Below are 19,273 nucleotides of genomic sequence, written 5' to 3' on the forward strand. Positions count from 1 at the left end.
GTTTCCTTACAGTCACTTTTCTGTATGCATTCACCATTTTACAAATACAAAGTTTATGCTTTCTCTTTTTTACATATTTTTCCATGTTTCTTAATAGCTTTTCATAATCTTAATTCTGGAAAGCGGTATTACTTGTAAGTAACTGGTTTTACTCACTTGTCATTGACAAAGGAGTACATTAATAATCGCTCATCTATGAACTTCTTCCATTCTGGTTTTTCATTAGCCAAATCCCTGTAGTTATCATTGGACACAATTATACCATCCGACTCGAAAGCCAGCTTCACGATGAACCTGTCGTCATAGCACACCACGCGCCTGCCCTGGACTCGCCGGGAGGGGGTGAACACCAGGATCTTCTCCTTCTCCAATTTACGAAGAATTTCTTGATCTGCAGGGTAGAATTTCAGGAATAAATACACATAAAGCACATATAGCAACTTTCATACAATGTAATATTTTATAAGCTGGGTATATATAATCATTTAATTAGGGATTATGATTAATAGTTTGTAGATGTAGCAAATTTATAACTGCCAATAATATTTTTCCTTCAGGAAAAAGCTTTAAAAATAACAATAACAAAAGCTTTAAAAATAGCCCCTTCTAATGAACTTACAAAACATAACTTTAAAAGTTCCAAACTTTAAAAAGTTTTAAAAGCACAAAACTTAACCATAACTGAATAACTTGTGACTCACATCCCTTCTTCCTGCTTTTGCCCTTCTACTCCCTGGCATCCCAGCATTGTGAATTCTGGCACAGAGTGACAGGTATAAGCCAACAGATATCATCATTCTAAAAAAAGGCTTGCTACTTCTCAGTGCTTATTAACCGGAGTTACTGATTTTTTAAAAACTTCTATCTCTTAAGCAGATAATCACTACATGCCTGCTCTATGGTAAGTACTAGGCTAAGTGCTAATGGCCACCGAGATTAAGAATGACCTCTCCTCAGGAAGGTGCCTGGTACTGGACTGGATACACATGTAAACTAGGCAATCAAGGGTTGTAACTGCCCTTGTTTACAACAGAAGTATGAGGACGGTATGTGGGAAGAGGGGGTGGGACCGCGACACGGATCCACTTGTTCTGACACTAGCACACAGATTTCATGATGTTCCTGATAAAATCTCAAATTTCATTAAGACGAGACCTTTGGTTTTGAAAAACAGCAGAGAAGTGGAAGAAATGTGGATCTTAAAATCAGCAAGTTATGGATAGATCTCAGGTTCTGCTACTTTATATGTATGGCCATCGGTCTTCTGAAGCCTGTTTCTTTGTGTCCTCAAATGCAGTTGATGGGCTATGAGGAGTCAATGAGTTATTGCTGTGTAAAAGCACTTAGCACAGTGCCTGGAAAACTCTCAATAAACACTGTGTTTTTCTTCTACTTAATTTTGTTTATAGATGTACACAATTATTCGTCCCTTTAAAAGTCACAGAAAACCAACACAAAATTAAAAGCCTGGTCTCAGCTGTAAGATCTGTCACCTTATAATTATTGTGTGTTGCCCTGATAAACATTTTGAGGGCAGGTTCGATCGTCTCATTTATCTTTGTATCTACGAGCACTCAGAACATCAGTAGATACCCAATAAACACCTGCAAATGAATACATTAGCTACTTAATGATGTACATTCAGAGGTCTTCCAGTTTATTTACTATGTTCAAGAATAATCCAGGGTACTCTACTTGTCAGAACATTTAGTCATATAAAATATGCCTGGATCGTCACCAAAATGACTGAAGGAGTTGGTGTGCTGACCCAACAGTCACCATCATCTTGCTCACTTTGCACTTCTTAAACAGCTAATGAGAAAAAAAGGACATTAATTAAGATGATAGTGATAATTAGATGACAACTGGTTAGGATAAGTAACCCTAACTTAAGTACATATGGGTTTAGTCTAGCTAGTGAGTTAACTGAATCTCCAGGTCCTTGCACAGTACCTGATCCACATCTGAGTACCTGCTTGTTAAGTATTTGATAAATCAACAAAAGACTAGAAAAACTGCTAGTCTGAATCTATATCTGAGAACTTGAAAATATTTCTTATCCAGTTTCTGTTCTGGCTGAGTGAAAAGATATGGGACTACTCAATTTATCTGTTTGAAGGTTTGAGTCCAGAGAACTATTATCATCCTTGGGGGAGAAAACACCTAACAACCTCTGACAGCAGAAAGATGCATTTTCCTTTGTGTTCCAGATACATCATGCTAGAACTCTTAAAACTAAACTATCATTTTTTAAATTATTTTTAATTGCTATTCAACTATAGCTATCTCCATTTTCCTACCACCACTTTCCCCTGCCTCACCCGCCTCCATCATTTTAACTTAAAAAAAAACAACAGATTTTATTTATTTTTAGAGGGGAAATAAAGGGAGAAAGAGGGGGAGAGAAACATCAATGTGTGGTTGCCTCTTGGGGGCCCCTCACCAGGGGCCTGGCCTGCAACCCAGGCATGTGCCCTGACTGGGGATTGAATCTGTGATGCTTTGGTCTGCAGGCCCGTGCTCAATCCACTGAGCTACACCAGTCAGATTATATTTTAACTTCTTGATCTCATATTCCCTTGGTGCTCAAGAAGATTTCCATTCATTTTCATGTTTAAATACTATTTGTTTCTTTTTCAGTTTGATTATCGTTAATATTTGGGCATGTTTCCTTCTAGTAATTTTCTGCGTATTTTTTTCTTTCCGTTGTTTATATATGTATGTATGTGTGTATACATATACACATACACAATAACAAAACCTGCCTTTATGTAAAAGAACATTCCTCTGGTCATTAAAAATTCTGCCTAATAACCTAATATATGTTTTGTTCTATCAATATATACTAATTTATCAAACCATATTTTAAAAGAAGGTATGGGTTGTTTCCTTTTTTCTGTTTTAAGTAATATTGCACTGAATGCCTCTGTGGTCAGAAGTCTGTGTAGACCTTGGCTTATTTCCTGTAGAATTCTTCATAGAATGGAGATAGTAGATCCAAGAGTATTAATATTTTAAGACCAAACTTTCCCAGAATGGTTGTAACAATTTATGTTTCCATAGCACTGGAGAAGTAACTCCCTCAAAACGCTGAGTATTATCAGCTTTTTACTCCTGTGAATTTGATGGGTGAAAAATAAGACTTGTTTAAATGTACATTTCTTTAATGACTAATGGGGTTGAACACCTTTTTCACTTGTTTGGTACCTGCATTCTTCTGTGAGCTGTCTCCACTCCCATGTTTACATACTGAGGAGAACTTTGCATTATCGATGTGTATGAGCTATTTTCATGTTAAGGACATGGATTCTGTGTTTATTAGTTGTATTTTTTTCCTTAGGCAAATAAAAAGATTTCTCATTTTAAAGAAAATTTCCCCAAATATAGAAGTTTACATTTTGATGCATTTAAATATCTTTTCCTTCATAATTTCTTCTAAGAATTTTAAATTTAGATAGGTATTCCCAGCCATTCAGAGACTATAGTCTCTAATGGTTTGATTTTTGACAATTAATTCTTTAGCCATCTGGAATGGACTGTTACATGGTGTAAGATAAAGATCTAATAAGTATGTATACTTTCTCCATAGAGTTATCCAGGGTCTTGGTACGACTGGCTGTATTACGCCGACCTCTCCTACCTTACAGTTTATGGGGACTCAGACCTCAGGATGGGGTCTGAGTCCATGGCTCTGAACTTCACCATAACTTGCCTACCTGTTCTTATGCTAGTTTGATAATGATTATAGATAAAAAGAAAAGTCTTAAAATAAGACTTCAGGTACATGGTAAGTGGTTTCTCCATTTACTTTTGACTTGGAAGTGTGTTTTCTTCACATAGGTCCCTCAGCTTTCGTTGCCGTTGGAGGTGGAGAGTAGTGAGAAGGGTTAGATACTCACTGAGAATCACTTAACTTGAGCAAAATGTTCAGCAACAATTAGTAGCAGGCACAGAGGGCATTTTTGGCTGAAATTCATATACTTAGAAATTACAAAATGATGCAAATGAGATACTTTATTAGGATAGAGTCATTTCCTGCCCCTCAGGACCAGACAGCATATCCCAAGTCTCGGAGATCTTTTCTGACCTGTAGTCACTGTAATTTGATATTCACTCCGTCTAATCCTTATAGCAGATAGGAAAACTGGGGTCCAAAGAGGTTCAGAGACCCTATGGCTGGTAAATGGCAAAGCCAGAATTTGAATTTAGGTCTCCCAACACCTAGCATGTCTCTAAAGGTCAGAATTTCACAAAATTTGAAGAAAAATTTTCCAAATTAAAAAAAAGAGGCTTATGTAACAAGGATTACTGGTTGTTAGCACAATCAGATAGTTTTTTGATTTGAAAATAACTCTGATGTTCCACCAAGACCATGCACAGTTACACTGGGTAGACAGAAAAAGATTAACAGTGTTCAGTAGAATACCTGCCAGTGCCAGATACCTGCACAAGGATACACGGAAACTAAAAATAAACAGATACCAGGGCTTACCTGTAATGAGAGCATCAGGTCGGGACTGCTCTTTTCTCCAAGCAGGGACAAAAACTGTAATATCTTTGTGGCCTCTTTCCAAAAACCAATCCACTGCCAATTTTATTCCTCGGCAGGAAAATACTTCTTTGTTTCCATGGCTGAAAGATTATTTTAAAACACAACAAAACTCAAATTTAAATTAATTCAAATTCGTAAACAGAAATGATCACATAATTACAACAGGAATAAGAAGTTTCAAATTTAGGGTGGTGCTGAATAGCTCTGAGAAACATTAAGATAATCTAGGCATTGAAAATCTGTGAGGGAAAAAATAAGAAAATTGGGATGACTGTGTGGAGAATAAATAAAATTAAGTTTTCAAATATAAAGCTGTCAAGGTTAACTACTCAGAAAGCTATATGCTCTCTTAAACCAGAATGTGAAGAAAAGAAAGGGTCCTCAAACTCAGCAAGAATATTTCAGTCAAATGTAAAAAAAGAGTCACGTAGAAAAAAATCTGTATAAACAATCAAACCTGGATTAGTAGTTGTAGTGCCTAAAAGAAAATGCCTGACTATGAACAGTCATTCAAAAAGCAGTAATGTAGCACCAGGCTCTGCTTATGACTGTAACCTAATAATTCAACATAACACTTCTAATGGTTTAAAAAAAAGTCTCCTATTTTGAATGCAATGACAACATTCTCCTATAGTTTGAGCTCTGAAGGCTCCATTTCTTATGGCAACAGATATTCTTTACTTCTTATGGCTGAGAAAGGATAAATGAAATAGGTAAATGCTTTACTAACTTTTGGCACAAGTCAAACATTAAGCATATTAATATATTGTTCTAGTGGTCCCCTGGGAAGCACTAGAACCATCTAAATATGGCTAACCATTTTAAAAACAAAAAAAGAGAGAGACCACCTTGTTTTTTAGATCGAAGGCTATGCAAGCACACCACACAGACTTCGTGGTTCCATACACCCATCCTAATGAGCCGGGGCACGATAGGAGCTGAAATCAGATGTACTGGGGGTTTCAGGGGAAGAGAAGGAGTTTGAAGTCACTGAATGGAGGAGTTTGAAGTCCCATTTTCTAGATGAGAAGGGCTACTGGAGAGCCTCACACCAACGCCCCAGCAAATGACACAAGGTGATGTTAGGTTTCGTGGAAAATATTATTTAATCAGTCTTCTTAAAAAATACAGAAAAGGACGGTAGCATCTCTTGAGAGAATATATATACTAACCATTCCTAAATACAAAGACTCAACTTGCTAAAACCTGTTTTATTTTGCACTAATGCTTTGTAATCTAACTGTATGATTACCTGCTTGCTAGTCATTAATGACATTTAGTTTACTGAAACTTCTGGCTCTGAGAGACCACTGCAAGCCATTTCTCTCCTACTTGGTAAGAATAAACAATCACATTTTACTATAGGAAAAGAAGATTCTACTTTCAAGTTAAATAATTTTCGTAAAATGCGGGTAAGCAACAAACACGAGACAAAGATTCTATTCTTGAACAAGAATAAAAAATGTGAGGAAAAAAAGAATGCAAATTAAAAAAATATCTCCAGTGGGAGGGTGGAGTTATTACATAATAGTAATTAAGGACCAATTCACAGTTTCCATATGAGTTACGCAGAAGATCACAGGATTACCAGAAATGAACAAATCCACAATCATATAGTGGACAGATAAAGCAGAAAACAGTGAGACTGGAGGCTGAAACAATCAATCACAAGCTTCATCTAATGGACATATGCAAAATGCTGAACAAAATTAGTGAAGAGAAAACCTTTTCAAGAACATAGAAAAGACTGATGAAATGAGTGTATCAGGCCACAGAACAGATTTCAACAGACATCATACATCTGCATTATACAGAACATTTTTGGCAAGGTTATCAGATTGAAGATGTAAGGTTCTAGTTCAAAATTAGTATTGCTATTCGCCAGCAAACCAATGAAAAATTTTAATTTAAGAAACAATTTCATTTGTAACAGTGACAAAACTAAACAAACCTAAGAGAAAATATATATGAGAGATTTATAAAAAATTGAAAATTGAAAACCTGTATTAAAGGGAATATGAGAAGACCTAAGTGATGGTGAGACTCAACTTCTGAAGAAGTAATTCTCAAATTATTCTATAGTGCACTACAATTCCAATAAAAATCCTTAAAGGTTCTTTTCTGGAACTTGAGAACTGACTCTACAATTAATATCAAAAAACAAAAGGCCAAGAATAGTTAAGCAATTTTAAAGAACAAAAGAGGAGAAACTTCCCCATTAGTTATCAATACTTAGTATAAAACTACAGAAATCCAATCAGTGTCATACTGGTATAGGCAAAGATAAAGAAACAAAGAACCTGTAACAGAAAAGTGAGAGTAAGGTGATACACATGTATAAATGATAAAAGTGACATTACAAATTAGTGAAGAAAACTATTCAACAAGTAGTACTAGGGCAATTGGTTATTTATATAGGAAAAATAAACTTGTACTTTTATCTCATATCATACACAAAAATAAACTGTAGATAGATCAAAGGTTTCAATATGAAAAAATATTGTAAAGTTCTTAGAAGAAATTATAGGAGATGTTCACATCAGGATAGAAAAGTACTTCTTAAAGAAGATATGCAACCACACACTCTGTTGAGAAAAAGACTAGTAAACATTTGGGCACACATAACTTCTTTATGCAACAGACTCCATAAATGAAATAAAAATGCCACAGACTGGGAGAAGGATTTACAATGTATAGGACCAACCAAGAGGTTAGTACTCAGAACATATAAAATACTCCTAACATTGATAAGAGTTTAACAGTTGTTTTTTTTCCTAAGGTAAAAGATATGAACAGTGAATTCACAGAAGAGGACACCCAAATGACCAACAAAGATGAAAAGATGCTCAATACTGAAGAAATGAAAATTAAAGCCAAAATGAGACACTACTTCACACTCATCAGATTGGAAAACTAAAGTCTGCAAACACCAGATGTTGCCAAGGATGTGTGAAAGTAAGAACTCATACATTACAGGTGGGAGTGTGAATTGGGATAACAATTCAGGAGAGCAATCTGGCGATACTTTATAAAGCTGAAGGCGTGTTTTCTCTAAAACACAGTATTCCAAATTTAGGTATAGTAAAACCCAACAGTAACTTGAAATCAGATTTAATGCAATTAGCAGATGGCTTTCATGCTCTACCCAGCCTTAAATCTCAAGGGGACAGGCTAATGTCTTTATCTTCTGCGGGGAGAGGGGAAGCCAATCTTCCTTCCCCTCACCAGGCCAGAGAAATGAATGCTGACTAGGAAATCCCTGGAATTGCTACTTGCTTTAGAATTTCTTGCCAGCCAAGGCCCAGAATCATCCCTGGTAATACTGAAGTCCAAGCAGACCTACTAACTGGGTCCAAACTGCAGGTGGGACTTCCATAGACTAGGAGAGGTTGTGGGAGATCGAACTCAATCTAACCCTCCTGAGTGAGGCATGTTGAAGGCTGTGACTAATCACATGGACCAGATACAATAAACGGGGCAACTGAGGAGGTCCTGATAAATAATTATAACAATACAGTAAGCCTGATAAAAACTATGAAAAACAGGGTATTAGAATAAGCCTAACCTAACTACTGGTACAAAGTAACTTGAGTGTTCACTGTAGCCACTTATGGGCTATATGTGCATGAATTCAGGGTTATTTTTCCTCAGTAATAAAAATAGCTAATTATATTTTTATGAATTGGTATATTCCTTTGGGCCTCAATTTCTTCTTCATTGTGAGCATTTGGAAATAAGGATGGTATACGTCAAGTTGAGCCCTTTGCCGGGTACATTTATTGGAAGATTTTGGTCACTTTTGATTAGCTAGGAAACTGAATATTTGCTAAAAAGTATCCCTTCATCTGCTTTGGCTCAGTGGGATTGGGCTCTAAGGGAAAACTCCAAATCCTTATTGCAAATTTTGAGTTACTGTTGAGCAAACTGGATAATGTAGGCTTGATGGTTACATGTGATTTACCATTAACTTCAACAGCAGAAATATACAAAAAGCCTGCCAGTGGGTCTCTTTCTTAGAAGGCTTATTTCATTGTCATGTTTCAAATAGCAAGCTTATAAAAATTCTGCTTTGCAATGGCCAGAGGAAGGCTCATTTGAAGTGGACAAGCTGGTATAGTTACAGAGATTTTTGGAAAAACCAAACTTTAAGTAAAAGAATTACTGGTATCTCTGGATCTCAGGAAATACACAAATGAACTGAACAGCCATAAGAATGAATTAAGAAACTGAAAGCTCCTTCCTCTTTCTCCAGGTTTGCAAGCCTTCTCTGTTGTTGCTCCTGCTCCCTTTATTTCCCCTTCACCCTTCTTTGCTTCAATTGTCGAATTCTTGGATGGATGGTTTCCAATGTCTTTAGGATCTGGGGGTAACTTCCATTTGGAAGAGAGAGAGAACTGCCAGCCTTTTAAAAATGTTCTGATATGGATTCTACCCTTAAATCCCTTGACACTCAACATGCAAAACATAGCTAGGGAAGCAAAAATGATTAACAGGAAGGAACAAAGAGTCTGAGAACTCGGATAAAAGACTATCCTAAAATTAAGGCATCAGATTGGTGAATGGTTGCCCATATAACTTGGAAGAAAAGGAAACAGCAAAATGAGAATGAAACCACACCAACTTACTTTTTATTTCAATGAAACAAAAAATCAGCCCTGTTCTCTTGGTGCCCGAGGGACTCAACTGCCTTCTGTGAATGCACTGTTCACAAAGAGAGCAAACTCTTTTCTTACTACCCAGGGTTGCTGGGTAGATCAGATGTGGTGAGAGTGCACATGCCCTTTTGCCTAGTTCATATTACCCACCTTGAGAGTTATTTTCCAGCACTTTGGAAAGATCTGCAAAAACGCACCAAGTTACACGAAGTGTTGCCTTTTGACTCTGCTTCACTGACCAAACAGGCGTAGTGGAGCCAAATGATAATGCCCCAAGTGGGAGTGCCATGGCCTCAGGCACCTCCTCCTACTAGGGCTATTCTGCCAGGGATACCCACTGTGCGGCACTGCTGAGGGCAGTCTCTCTCAATCCCTTTTGCAACAGGTGACCCAGGCTGCTGCATCAGCCCCCATTGATTTTCATCAGTGGTTCAGTAAGGCATTTTCTAAATTAACAGGGATGGATTCAGGGGCAGATCAGAATAGATCCTTAATCTCTCCAGTTTTGTGGTAGCCTTGCTGCTGGAATTTAAGTGAGGAAAGGTACCTGGATGACAAGGACAGACAGTTTCTCAGGTATTGGCAATAGCGATCCAGCTTTGGGGAAAACAACTGAAAAAGGTGAAAACAAAAAGAAATTCAAGACTGCAGTGATACCTACTCAGTTAGAATTATTCACAAAGGAAGCAAACCTTTTTCTGGGAACAACAACAAATAAGATACGACTCCCTAATGAGAAGTCAGTATGTCACTATTGTAAGAAGCCAAGGACATTGGAAAGAGGAAGGGTCACAGGAACTGAGGAAGATGCAACGAATGCAACCTAACTATGATCTTGCTCCTCTGAGGTTCCTGAGCAAATAGGTGGGCTGTTGAAGGAATATGCTACTGTTCTTAATGCTGTTAATATGTTGGGAAAAGACCTGCTGTATAAACTAAGGGCTATACTCCAGGCACAGTGTTTCTGAAGTTCCTGGGAGGCAAGGTACCTGAGTTACTGAACATGTGCTTATCTCCACTGTTAGTAAATATGTACAGGGGGTCTGCCATGCTGTGGGGTGAATTTTGGAGAAGAGGCTGTCTAACATCAAGGGCAACTAACTGCTGATTTATTAGTCATTATAACTTCCCCCACAGGTTTCTATGATTAACTACAGAACTTATTTCAGACAATAAGATGAAGTCAATTTGCAGACTAAGCTGTGAAAGGGCTACTAAGGTATGGACTAAAGCCTCATTACTTCTGTCCAGGGACTCCCACTCAGTTTCAGACATTCGAAACTCCCTGTGAACTAGAAACAGGAAACCACAGGAAGCTAAGAAGACAGATTATCTTGACAAACACAAGACTTTCACTGTCATAACTACTCCTTATTATGCAAATTTACTTTGTCACATATCTAATGGGGTTATCTTTATTTACATATACTACTGTAACTAACTTGAAAAGCATATAAATTCTACTTTTCTGTTTTCAATAGAAGGGCAATTCAATAAACAGTCAAAATAATACAATATTTGCTACATCTTGTACCAATACCATACATATTTCCCACTAGAGAATTATTATACTTGTTTAATAATGTGCGATTAAGTTAGTCACCTACTACAGTTAATAGATTATAAAAGTATATTTTGTAATGTGGAGAAAATGCAGGGAACCATATATTTTAAAGTAGTTTGTCTCAATATGACCAAGCAGTCCATTTAACATATTTGGGAAATGTAATTTCACATATTATACTTTCCTTATACATACATCCATACACACACAGAGACATATACATATCATACACATACACACATATCATTTACTAGTTAGGAACAATTATTTTGAAATTAAGACTATTATCTCTCAGTGTTAAACATGAGAAGTAACTGAAAAACACAGAGAAACTTTAAAAGGTAATGAAGTCTTCTATTAAAGGGAACTGCTCTTTTTATTTTTCATGGCATTAAAAAAAAGGGAGAACAAAGGAACCTCTTTTCAATTATCTTATTTCCTCAAATTTGATTTTGCTTCAGTTTGAATATTTGCTTTGAATTAATATATTATTCATGTTATACAGAACCTTGACAACTGTAGGTTTTTTTATATTCTAAAATTTATGAAATAAATATTCATATGATCAAAAAAGGCTATTCTTAAAAAAGTCTTTCCATAACTCACCTAAAACCTAATTATACAATTATACCTAGAATGACTTGTTTAGTACTGCTAACAATGATTATAATAGTATCAGTGCTACTACCACTAAATAGAGATGGCTGTTGATGAGTAGGCCAATACAGTGAAAATAAGTCTTTGGAATCAGATAGGAGTTTAAGTATTTTCTTTACCACTTTTCTGTGTGACCTTAACCAGATTACTCATTCTGAACCTCAATTTTCTCACATTTAAAATGGAGGTAATCCCACCCACCTTATAGGGCTGTAAGAACTGAACACGAGTACCTGGAGACTTTACTTTCTCATGTCCCTTTAGTCCTAATTTTTAGAAAATGTAAAAAAAGCTTTCATTGGAATGAAAATAAAACCAATAAAATGGATCTTTATAGCTTTAATCTCACCACTGGTAGTAAATTGTGATCTTTATTTACAGCACTATGTTTGATGTGTGAAGTCACTAAACAGATTTACTTTTTAAAAGAAAACAAAAAGAGATCAAAGTAATCAGAGGACTCAAAAAGACAATCAATTGCTTTTTGAATAACTTCCTATATATCATCTATTATTTAAATTAAAAAAATTGACCTATAAGTTTGCTATACCCTTTACTGGAAGATTCAAGTATGATTATAAAACTTCTATGACCTTAGTGGATCATTATATCAAGCTCCCCTATGATGATAAGGACATGAATTATTATGGCTTCTCAGTCAAGTGCCTACAATGAAAAATATAAGAAAAAGTATCTTTTTAAATTAGAAAACCTATTTGAATCTTTAGTATCAAACTACTTCAAATTAGATACAGATAGTTTAATTGTATCACACAAAGTCAGGAAACACTGGACACTGATCACAGAATAACAGTAATGTAATTATAAAAAAACTTTTTGAACACTAAATTATTAATACTCAGGTGCTTATCAAACATTTGTTGAATTAATTTTATTTTTCTCAATTTTTAGGCCCAATTATACACAAACAGAGTTGGACATATAAAATAGATTTTGGTAAGAATTCTGAAAAAGCCCTGGCTGGTGTGGCTCAGTGGAATGAGTACTGGCCTATGAACCAAAGGGTCACAGGTTCGATTCCCAGTCAGGGCACCTTCCTGGGTAGCAGGCCAGGTCCCCAGTTGAGGGTGTGAGAGAGGCAACCACACATTGATGTTTCCCTCTTTCTTTCTCCCTCCCTTCCCTTCTTTCTAAAAATAAATAAAATACTTTAAAAATAAAAAATAAATAAAAAGAATTCTGAAAATATACTTTTAAGACCTTCTTCATTAACATATTTTCCATGTTTAATGAGTGTTACAAAGAAATTCTCTTACATCTACCCTACATTCCTTAAGCAGGGAGGCAGGAGTGCAGCTGGGTATCATCTTCAATATGGAAACAAGAGCATTTTACTTTCTATCACTGTCATCTAATTAAGTTTCATATTTTATTTAAGAACCTATTAATTCCATGTGCTGACTCATGGGCATCTAAAATTCATCCTTTTATACTGCAGATTGATGCCCATTTTGTCACTCTTCTAACTACTCAACTTACTATCTCTGATTTCTTTTTTGAGATCACTTTGAAGCTTAAATCTAGTTGTTAGGATGCTAAATCCTGAACATACTACCAGAAAGGTAATCCATGCTCCCCTATTACAGATCATTTAATAAATGTTTATCAAGCTGTGTTCCAAACAGAAAGAAATTCTACAGTGTGGCTCTGAGGCCCTTCGAGGGGGCAGGGACAATCTTTAGGTGGGAAACATGTCCCACCTATGACCCCCAATTCAAACAGATCTCTGCTTTTGTTTGTTTTAAGTACTGGGCTTCCATGCAATATTTCAGGATTGTACGGCTTTAAATGAAAATAAGAGTCAAAGAAATCACTGATTTAGGACAATGAAAATATCCAACATCAAAATTACAATGGAAGTCTTGATGTGAAATGGTTTACTAACACCCTCCAGGTGGTATGCACATAATAGCAGTGTGGGAGTGGTGGGGGGAGAGAGGGGGAGAGAGAGAGAGAGGGAGTTTTCGGAATGGGAAAGGGTAAGAAAATAGGAAAGAAGAAAGATTCCTTTGAACTTATAAGGTCCACAATTTGAAGCCAAAGCTAACTAACAGGAAGCACATCTAGCTAATCCAGATCCAAGGGGGTGATTAGCCTAAAAATACTCAAGAGAGTATATCTGTTAAGAAGATGTAAAAATGTTTTCAATATTAACAAAAGTCAAAAACATCAACTGTATCACTTTTCCCTATTTCTTATAATTGGGTAACTCTCCCCATTTCAGATGAACTGGAATTAACTTTATTCATATGTAATAGGACTACTGAGGCTGCTGGGTCATCAGGTAGGGTTTAAACAAACTTTTCTGAGATACCAGGGAAGTTTATTGACCATTGGTCTATTAAAATTCATGTGATGAAAACTGGAATTACATAGTTAGGGTTATAAAGAGACACAGTAGACTATAACTAGTATTTGTCTTTTTCAGACTCCACATGATCTAACTGAACAACAAAAAAACTAGTTCTAAATCTTCAATTCTTTTTGTAGTCTCTAAGGATTTCCTTTAAAACAGTAAGAGAAATGGGGAAGTAACCTGTAATATACCTATGACACTCACCTAGAGGGTAATTAAGCTGTTCTATAATTGACATTAAGCTCCTACTAAGTTGGGACTTAAAAAACATTCTACTGAGAGGCTATCCTATAGAAATATAATGTGAACCACACATACCATTTTAAATGCTCTAGTATAGCACATTTAAAAAATTAAAAGCAACTGAAATTAATTTTTATAATACATTTTGTTAATTCAATGTATCAAAATAATCATTTTAACACATAATCAACATAAAAATCATTTCACATATTTCTGTAATAAGTTTTCAAAATCTGGTATGTATTTTACACTTCCAGAATATTTCAATTTGGACTAGATGCATTTTGAGAGCTCAATTGCTATATGTGGATAGCAGTTACCACATTGGGTCACACAGGTCCATGGCACATCATTTCAGTACACTGTTGCTGAGGGACAAAAAACAAATTTGAATGAACTGTGGCAATTGCTAGTCTCTCCTAGCCAACACCAAACATGTAGACTAGGTGTCCAGTAGGATTTTATTAACTATAAGTCAGTGCTGCACAAAAATGGCAAACTAGCAACATGACAGCAAACCCTCCCAACTACTGTAGGCAAGTTCTAGAGGCTCGGCAGAATGCTCTTCAATATTCAATTAACACCCTGGCCAGGTTAGTCAGAGCACTGTCCCGATGCTCCAAGGTTGCAGGTTTGGTCCTGGTCACCTAAGAATCAGTATCAGACAAGAATCAACCAATGAATGTGTAAATGAGTGGAATAACAAATTGATTGTTTCCCTCTCTCCCCTTTCCTCTGTTTCTAAAAATCAATGAATAAAAATAAAAATTCAATTGCCATTGAAAAGAACTCTCAATTTCTTATATACCTTCACAAACCATTTGAGATACATGAAAGGCTCTGTGCTTTTAAAAAGATTTATCAGAAGCTTAAATCCTATTTATACAGACTGTTAAACTTTGCTTTATTTTATAAGTATATGGGCTGTTCTTGATAGAAAGGTTAAGTTATCACAACTTATGCATTTTCTCTGTTCAAATTCTAATACTAAAATCTATATTTGGTTTCTGTGCGACTTTAAGTAAATGACTTTAAGGATTGATCTGGAGTGCTTTTCTACTTCCAGTTAACACTCAGATTTGTACTGAGTGTTTCTAAACAGGTTCCTTTTTGGGGGTTGGGGTGTAAAGTATCAAGCAAATGGTTGCTTTATTTCTCTATTCTGTACCATTTGACTGGTATAAAAAAGTAAAGATATTCTTAGTTCATCTTTCTCTTTTCCAGGAGATGCCTACAATTTAACCTCTGCATGCATTTTAAAAACAGAAGTAGGTCTCTGTGTCTCCAATCTTAGTGTTCATGTTTTTCTCTAAATGTTTCTGTAGAGTGATCTTTCTTAAAGGCCGATGACATACCACTTCATCCTCACTTAATTTCTTTTGGTGGTTTTCTATCACTAAGAGAGAGGCAGTAAGAGAATGAATCCTACTGGCTAAAAGTGGTCCACCTGAGATCATTAGCAAAGAAAATATCTGTTCTACTACTCTGCACAAATATGCACCAATAAGTCTTAGCCACCAGTCAGATCTGATCTAATCCCAAAAACTTGGGTTCATCTACCAAGATAGAAGACTTACAATGGTGGGTGGTGGCAGTGGAGTTTCAATAGTTTCTTCGTATAGAAAAAGTTTGTAGCTTCTATTCTACTCAACAGAAGAACTTGTGCTACAGCATAATGTGGAGGTAGGGATGAGGCACTGAGATTTTTCTTGTTCTTATTTTATATACTATTTGGTAGAAGCTAAAGTAGAATATGGAGATATAGTTAATAAAGTCAGGTGACTAGGTCATGGGAGCCTACTGAAGATTATCAAGGACTTTTAGGAATCATAGGACTTGGATACCCAACTGATCATACTCTCCCATCCCTGATGGCTCACAAGACTGTGCTTTGTTATGATACGTAACGTCATCTGAACCTAAAACCACAGATTAAAAGCATGCTGGATTCATTTAAGGAAAAAAATGAATTCAAACTATGGACACATGTGGATAGAGACTAATTCTATGCTGTTCTATACTCCCCTGCTGAGCTACATCAAGTTGAAGAGAAGCACAGATTTGAAGGCTTGTAAAGCTACTTGGGAAAAGTAAAAATCACAATATAGTTAGAATTTCATTTCAGAAATATATTAAATATTAATTATGCTTTATTTCTGTGTCTATATCTGGAATACACATTTCATGGCACATCTATATTATGAAGTATCTGTCCTAAAAGAGGCCTATTTGCTGAATGACCAATTTGCTAAACTACTGAAAGTATTTTTTAATAATTAAAATTAACTGCAGCCTTTTATAAGAAATTGCTAGTACAGCTTCACTAACTGTACATTTCATTCTTTTGATGTTTCAGAAACCAAGCACTTTTTGAATGCTTAACATTTTATATGAGAAAGTTTAGGGTCTTCTCTAAACTCACTTTACCCTAATTTCTATTTTTGCATACTTACGTCCTCCTTGTTCTTATATCTAGCAGTGAAATACCTATTACAAATTATGCTAGACTAAGTTCCAGGTATTTGTCTCAAAATTTTGGGTGAATGGCTCATTCAATGAACTCACCCAGAGCTTCTATCAAGGTAGCACATTTCAGAAAGGATATTAAATAAGCCAAAAGTAGAAGCATGCTCCCCAAGGTAACACAGGATCCCTGCAATTTGGGGGCCCTCTGCTAGGTACTCTGACTATGTGGCTTGTCACTGGGCAATTCTGGAGTTACCCAGATCTAAGAGCCCAAGTCTTCTTTATGAAATTGCAGAAATCATCACTGAAAACCACTGATGTCATAAATTTGAAGTACAAATTAAAATACACCTATAGGTCATAATAAAATAGACTGCTAAATTGCTATATGTTAAATACTGAATGAAAAGCTGGGATAACTAAGTTTTCATTACATTAGTTACCATATTCTGGCTCCTTAATGTAATAACAACTCTAATTTACTCAGCACTTATTATATGCCAGGTACCTAGTATTAATTATCTCTAATTTTAATAACAAGCCTGCAAGATAAAAATTTCCCCTTTTTATAATTTTGAAAACTGAGGCTGGAGAGTTTAAATAGCTTACTCGGAATCACAATGATAGTCTGTAGAGAATTAAATTTTTTAAGTCTATTTTGCTTATTTTAATAAAAATGCTTTTGTTTTCCTATTTTTAAGTTACATCTAAAGAATCATTTAACAGCTTTGCGCAGTCGCAGTATCATAGCCAATGAGGTTTATCCGAGGTGTGATTATTGCTAGTTGAAAAGAATCATTAATATCAGTCCCATGGCATTTAAATGAGATAAAAATATATTTATCATATAAGAGATATATCTGTTTGAGAGATCGGAAGAAAAATAGTACTCTATTCTTACTCCACCCCCACATTTACTTATTAGTATACTGTTACTATAGATACATATTTATAACAGGTCTGCTAAACTTATGAATAAGAAATTAATGTCAAAAGTAAGAGCATGTCACAGTTAATTCAACATGAAATCTCTCTGTATTTTAGTTAAATTAAGATTTTGGCCCCAAAGTAGATAATGCATTTTTACATGACTTGACTACTTTATGTAGGTCTTATAAATGGCAGACTATAAAAAAGTTTACTACGACTTTTTATGAGTTCTGGTACTTCAAAGTTATGGAGGCGGTGCATTTTATTATACTGTCAGTATAATATACTGGTGTAATAAAAATCTCCTGTCAACTTGCTCTGTCCTGATATGCCTGAAGCACTCCAGTAAGTGTTAGAAAAAAACACCTGATGGAGAGAACTGACTCCCCACTGCCTCACCTTCACAGCAAAGGAAACAGGGTGGTGCCGGAACAGTGTGGGGACAGAAGTTTGTCTTCCTAATTATATACGAAAAGAGTTGAAATGCCTTGATTAGGCCACCTTTTTTTTCACATTACAGTTTTTTTGTGAATAATTCTCACTGTGTGGGGTGAGCAACCTTTCGAGTTTTTGGTACGTTTTCAGTTACCCAAGTACTTTTCATTTCCATGAAGAACTAGGCTACAGTCATGTGAGTTGATGTCAGGATGACCCAACTGTGACATAACTTATCTAAATGATACCCATCTTAAAAATTCATTTCTATGGGTTACAAGTTTTATAAATCTAAAGCTGCCTTTCCTCTCCAATACGTGCATTTACCTCCAAAACTCTCCACTTAGGCCTTTCTTGTCTCCTCCTTTAGAACTTTGCTTCGGAAATTAAACTCATGCTCAGCTCCTCTCCTGTGGAGACACTTTCCCTGTCCCCCCAGCTGATATAGTTTCATTCTTAAAAACAGAACTCAGCAAAATCCTTTCCCCAATTTTCTTCCTCCCCTTCTTCCCTTCCTCTGTCAAAAGTCTGGTTCTATTCCTTCATTTCTTGACATCCTGCGACTGGGCTTCTATCTTTAATACCACATGGCACTGTCTTCAAGAATGGCACACGGTATTAAAGTAAATTACCTCCTGGCTGTCACTGTCCTCTGATCTTTTTTTTTTCAGTACACCCCACAAGATATTCTCTCCTTAAAGTCTCTTCTTCTTTGAGTTTGATGACATTTGTATGTCTCTTGGTTTTTTCAACACTATGCTTTTTTCCTAACACATGTCTTTCACACTACTTTTCCCCTGGATCCTCACTATCTTTTACCTCCTGACCTGTAGATATCCACACTTTTCATCTTGAGTTGTTTTCAACACAAGCTATGCATCAAAAATATCTTGGCCCTTAAAATGTAGTTACTTGGGTTCTACAAGAGCTCCACATTGAGAGCAGAGCCCTGGAAGATTCATTTGTAAAAAACCCTTTGGTGACTGTGGTACACGGCCATGTTGCAGGTGTTCTGCTCAAATTTCTTACACCTTCCCTCATTACTCTCTCCATTGGCAAATTCACGGCATTTTGACCCTGCACATTACCATACTGCCAAGGTAGTTGCTCACTAGTTCTAGATTATTATAAACAAAAAAATCATTATGTGGCCAAGTTTGGGACAGATTAAACAGAGAGATTATTTTACCAAGAGACTTTTCAAGGTCATATATTTCTTCAAACCTCTATGACATTTAAAGCCCTCTTTATAAAAGTGTTGTCTGTATCCAAGCTAATCTCCTATCTCCTATAATCCACTCTAAACATCCATGCCAAACGTCAGTATAAGGAATAACTCTACTCTTGGCATTCCTCTCCTCAAAATTTCCAATTAACTTTGGATTAGAGTCAAC

General features: G+C 36.0%; 1 protein-coding gene and 1 non-coding gene across 4 annotated transcripts in view; one reads left to right on the top strand and one right to left on the bottom strand.

The window, feature by feature from the left end:
• Window positions 1–19,273, bottom strand: part of ZC3H12C (zinc finger CCCH-type containing 12C) — a 59,282-nt gene that overhangs the window by 9,819 nt on the left and 30,190 nt on the right. For all 3 annotated transcript variants that reach the window (XM_037047689.1, XM_037047690.1, XM_037047691.1), the window contains 2 exons: window positions 4,493–4,632; window positions 157–391 (listed from right to left, as the gene is read on the bottom strand). In XM_037047689.1, coding sequence (XP_036903584.1) covers window positions 157–391; window positions 4,493–4,632 — 375 coding nt within the window. The remainder of the gene's footprint in view (window positions 1–156; window positions 392–4,492; window positions 4,633–19,273) is intronic.
• Window positions 17,239–17,372, top strand: LOC118988288 (U4 spliceosomal RNA). Its single transcript, XR_005066742.1, has one exon. It is a non-coding gene; the product is annotated as a U4 spliceosomal RNA (small nuclear RNA).

The sequence above is a fragment of the Sturnira hondurensis genome, unplaced genomic scaffold (genome assembly GCF_014824575.4).
Source record: "Sturnira hondurensis isolate 20B ecotype Veracruz unplaced genomic scaffold, ASM1482457v3 Scaffold0006213, whole genome shotgun sequence".
NCBI classification, from domain to species: Eukaryota; Metazoa; Chordata; class Mammalia; order Chiroptera; family Phyllostomidae; genus Sturnira; species Sturnira hondurensis.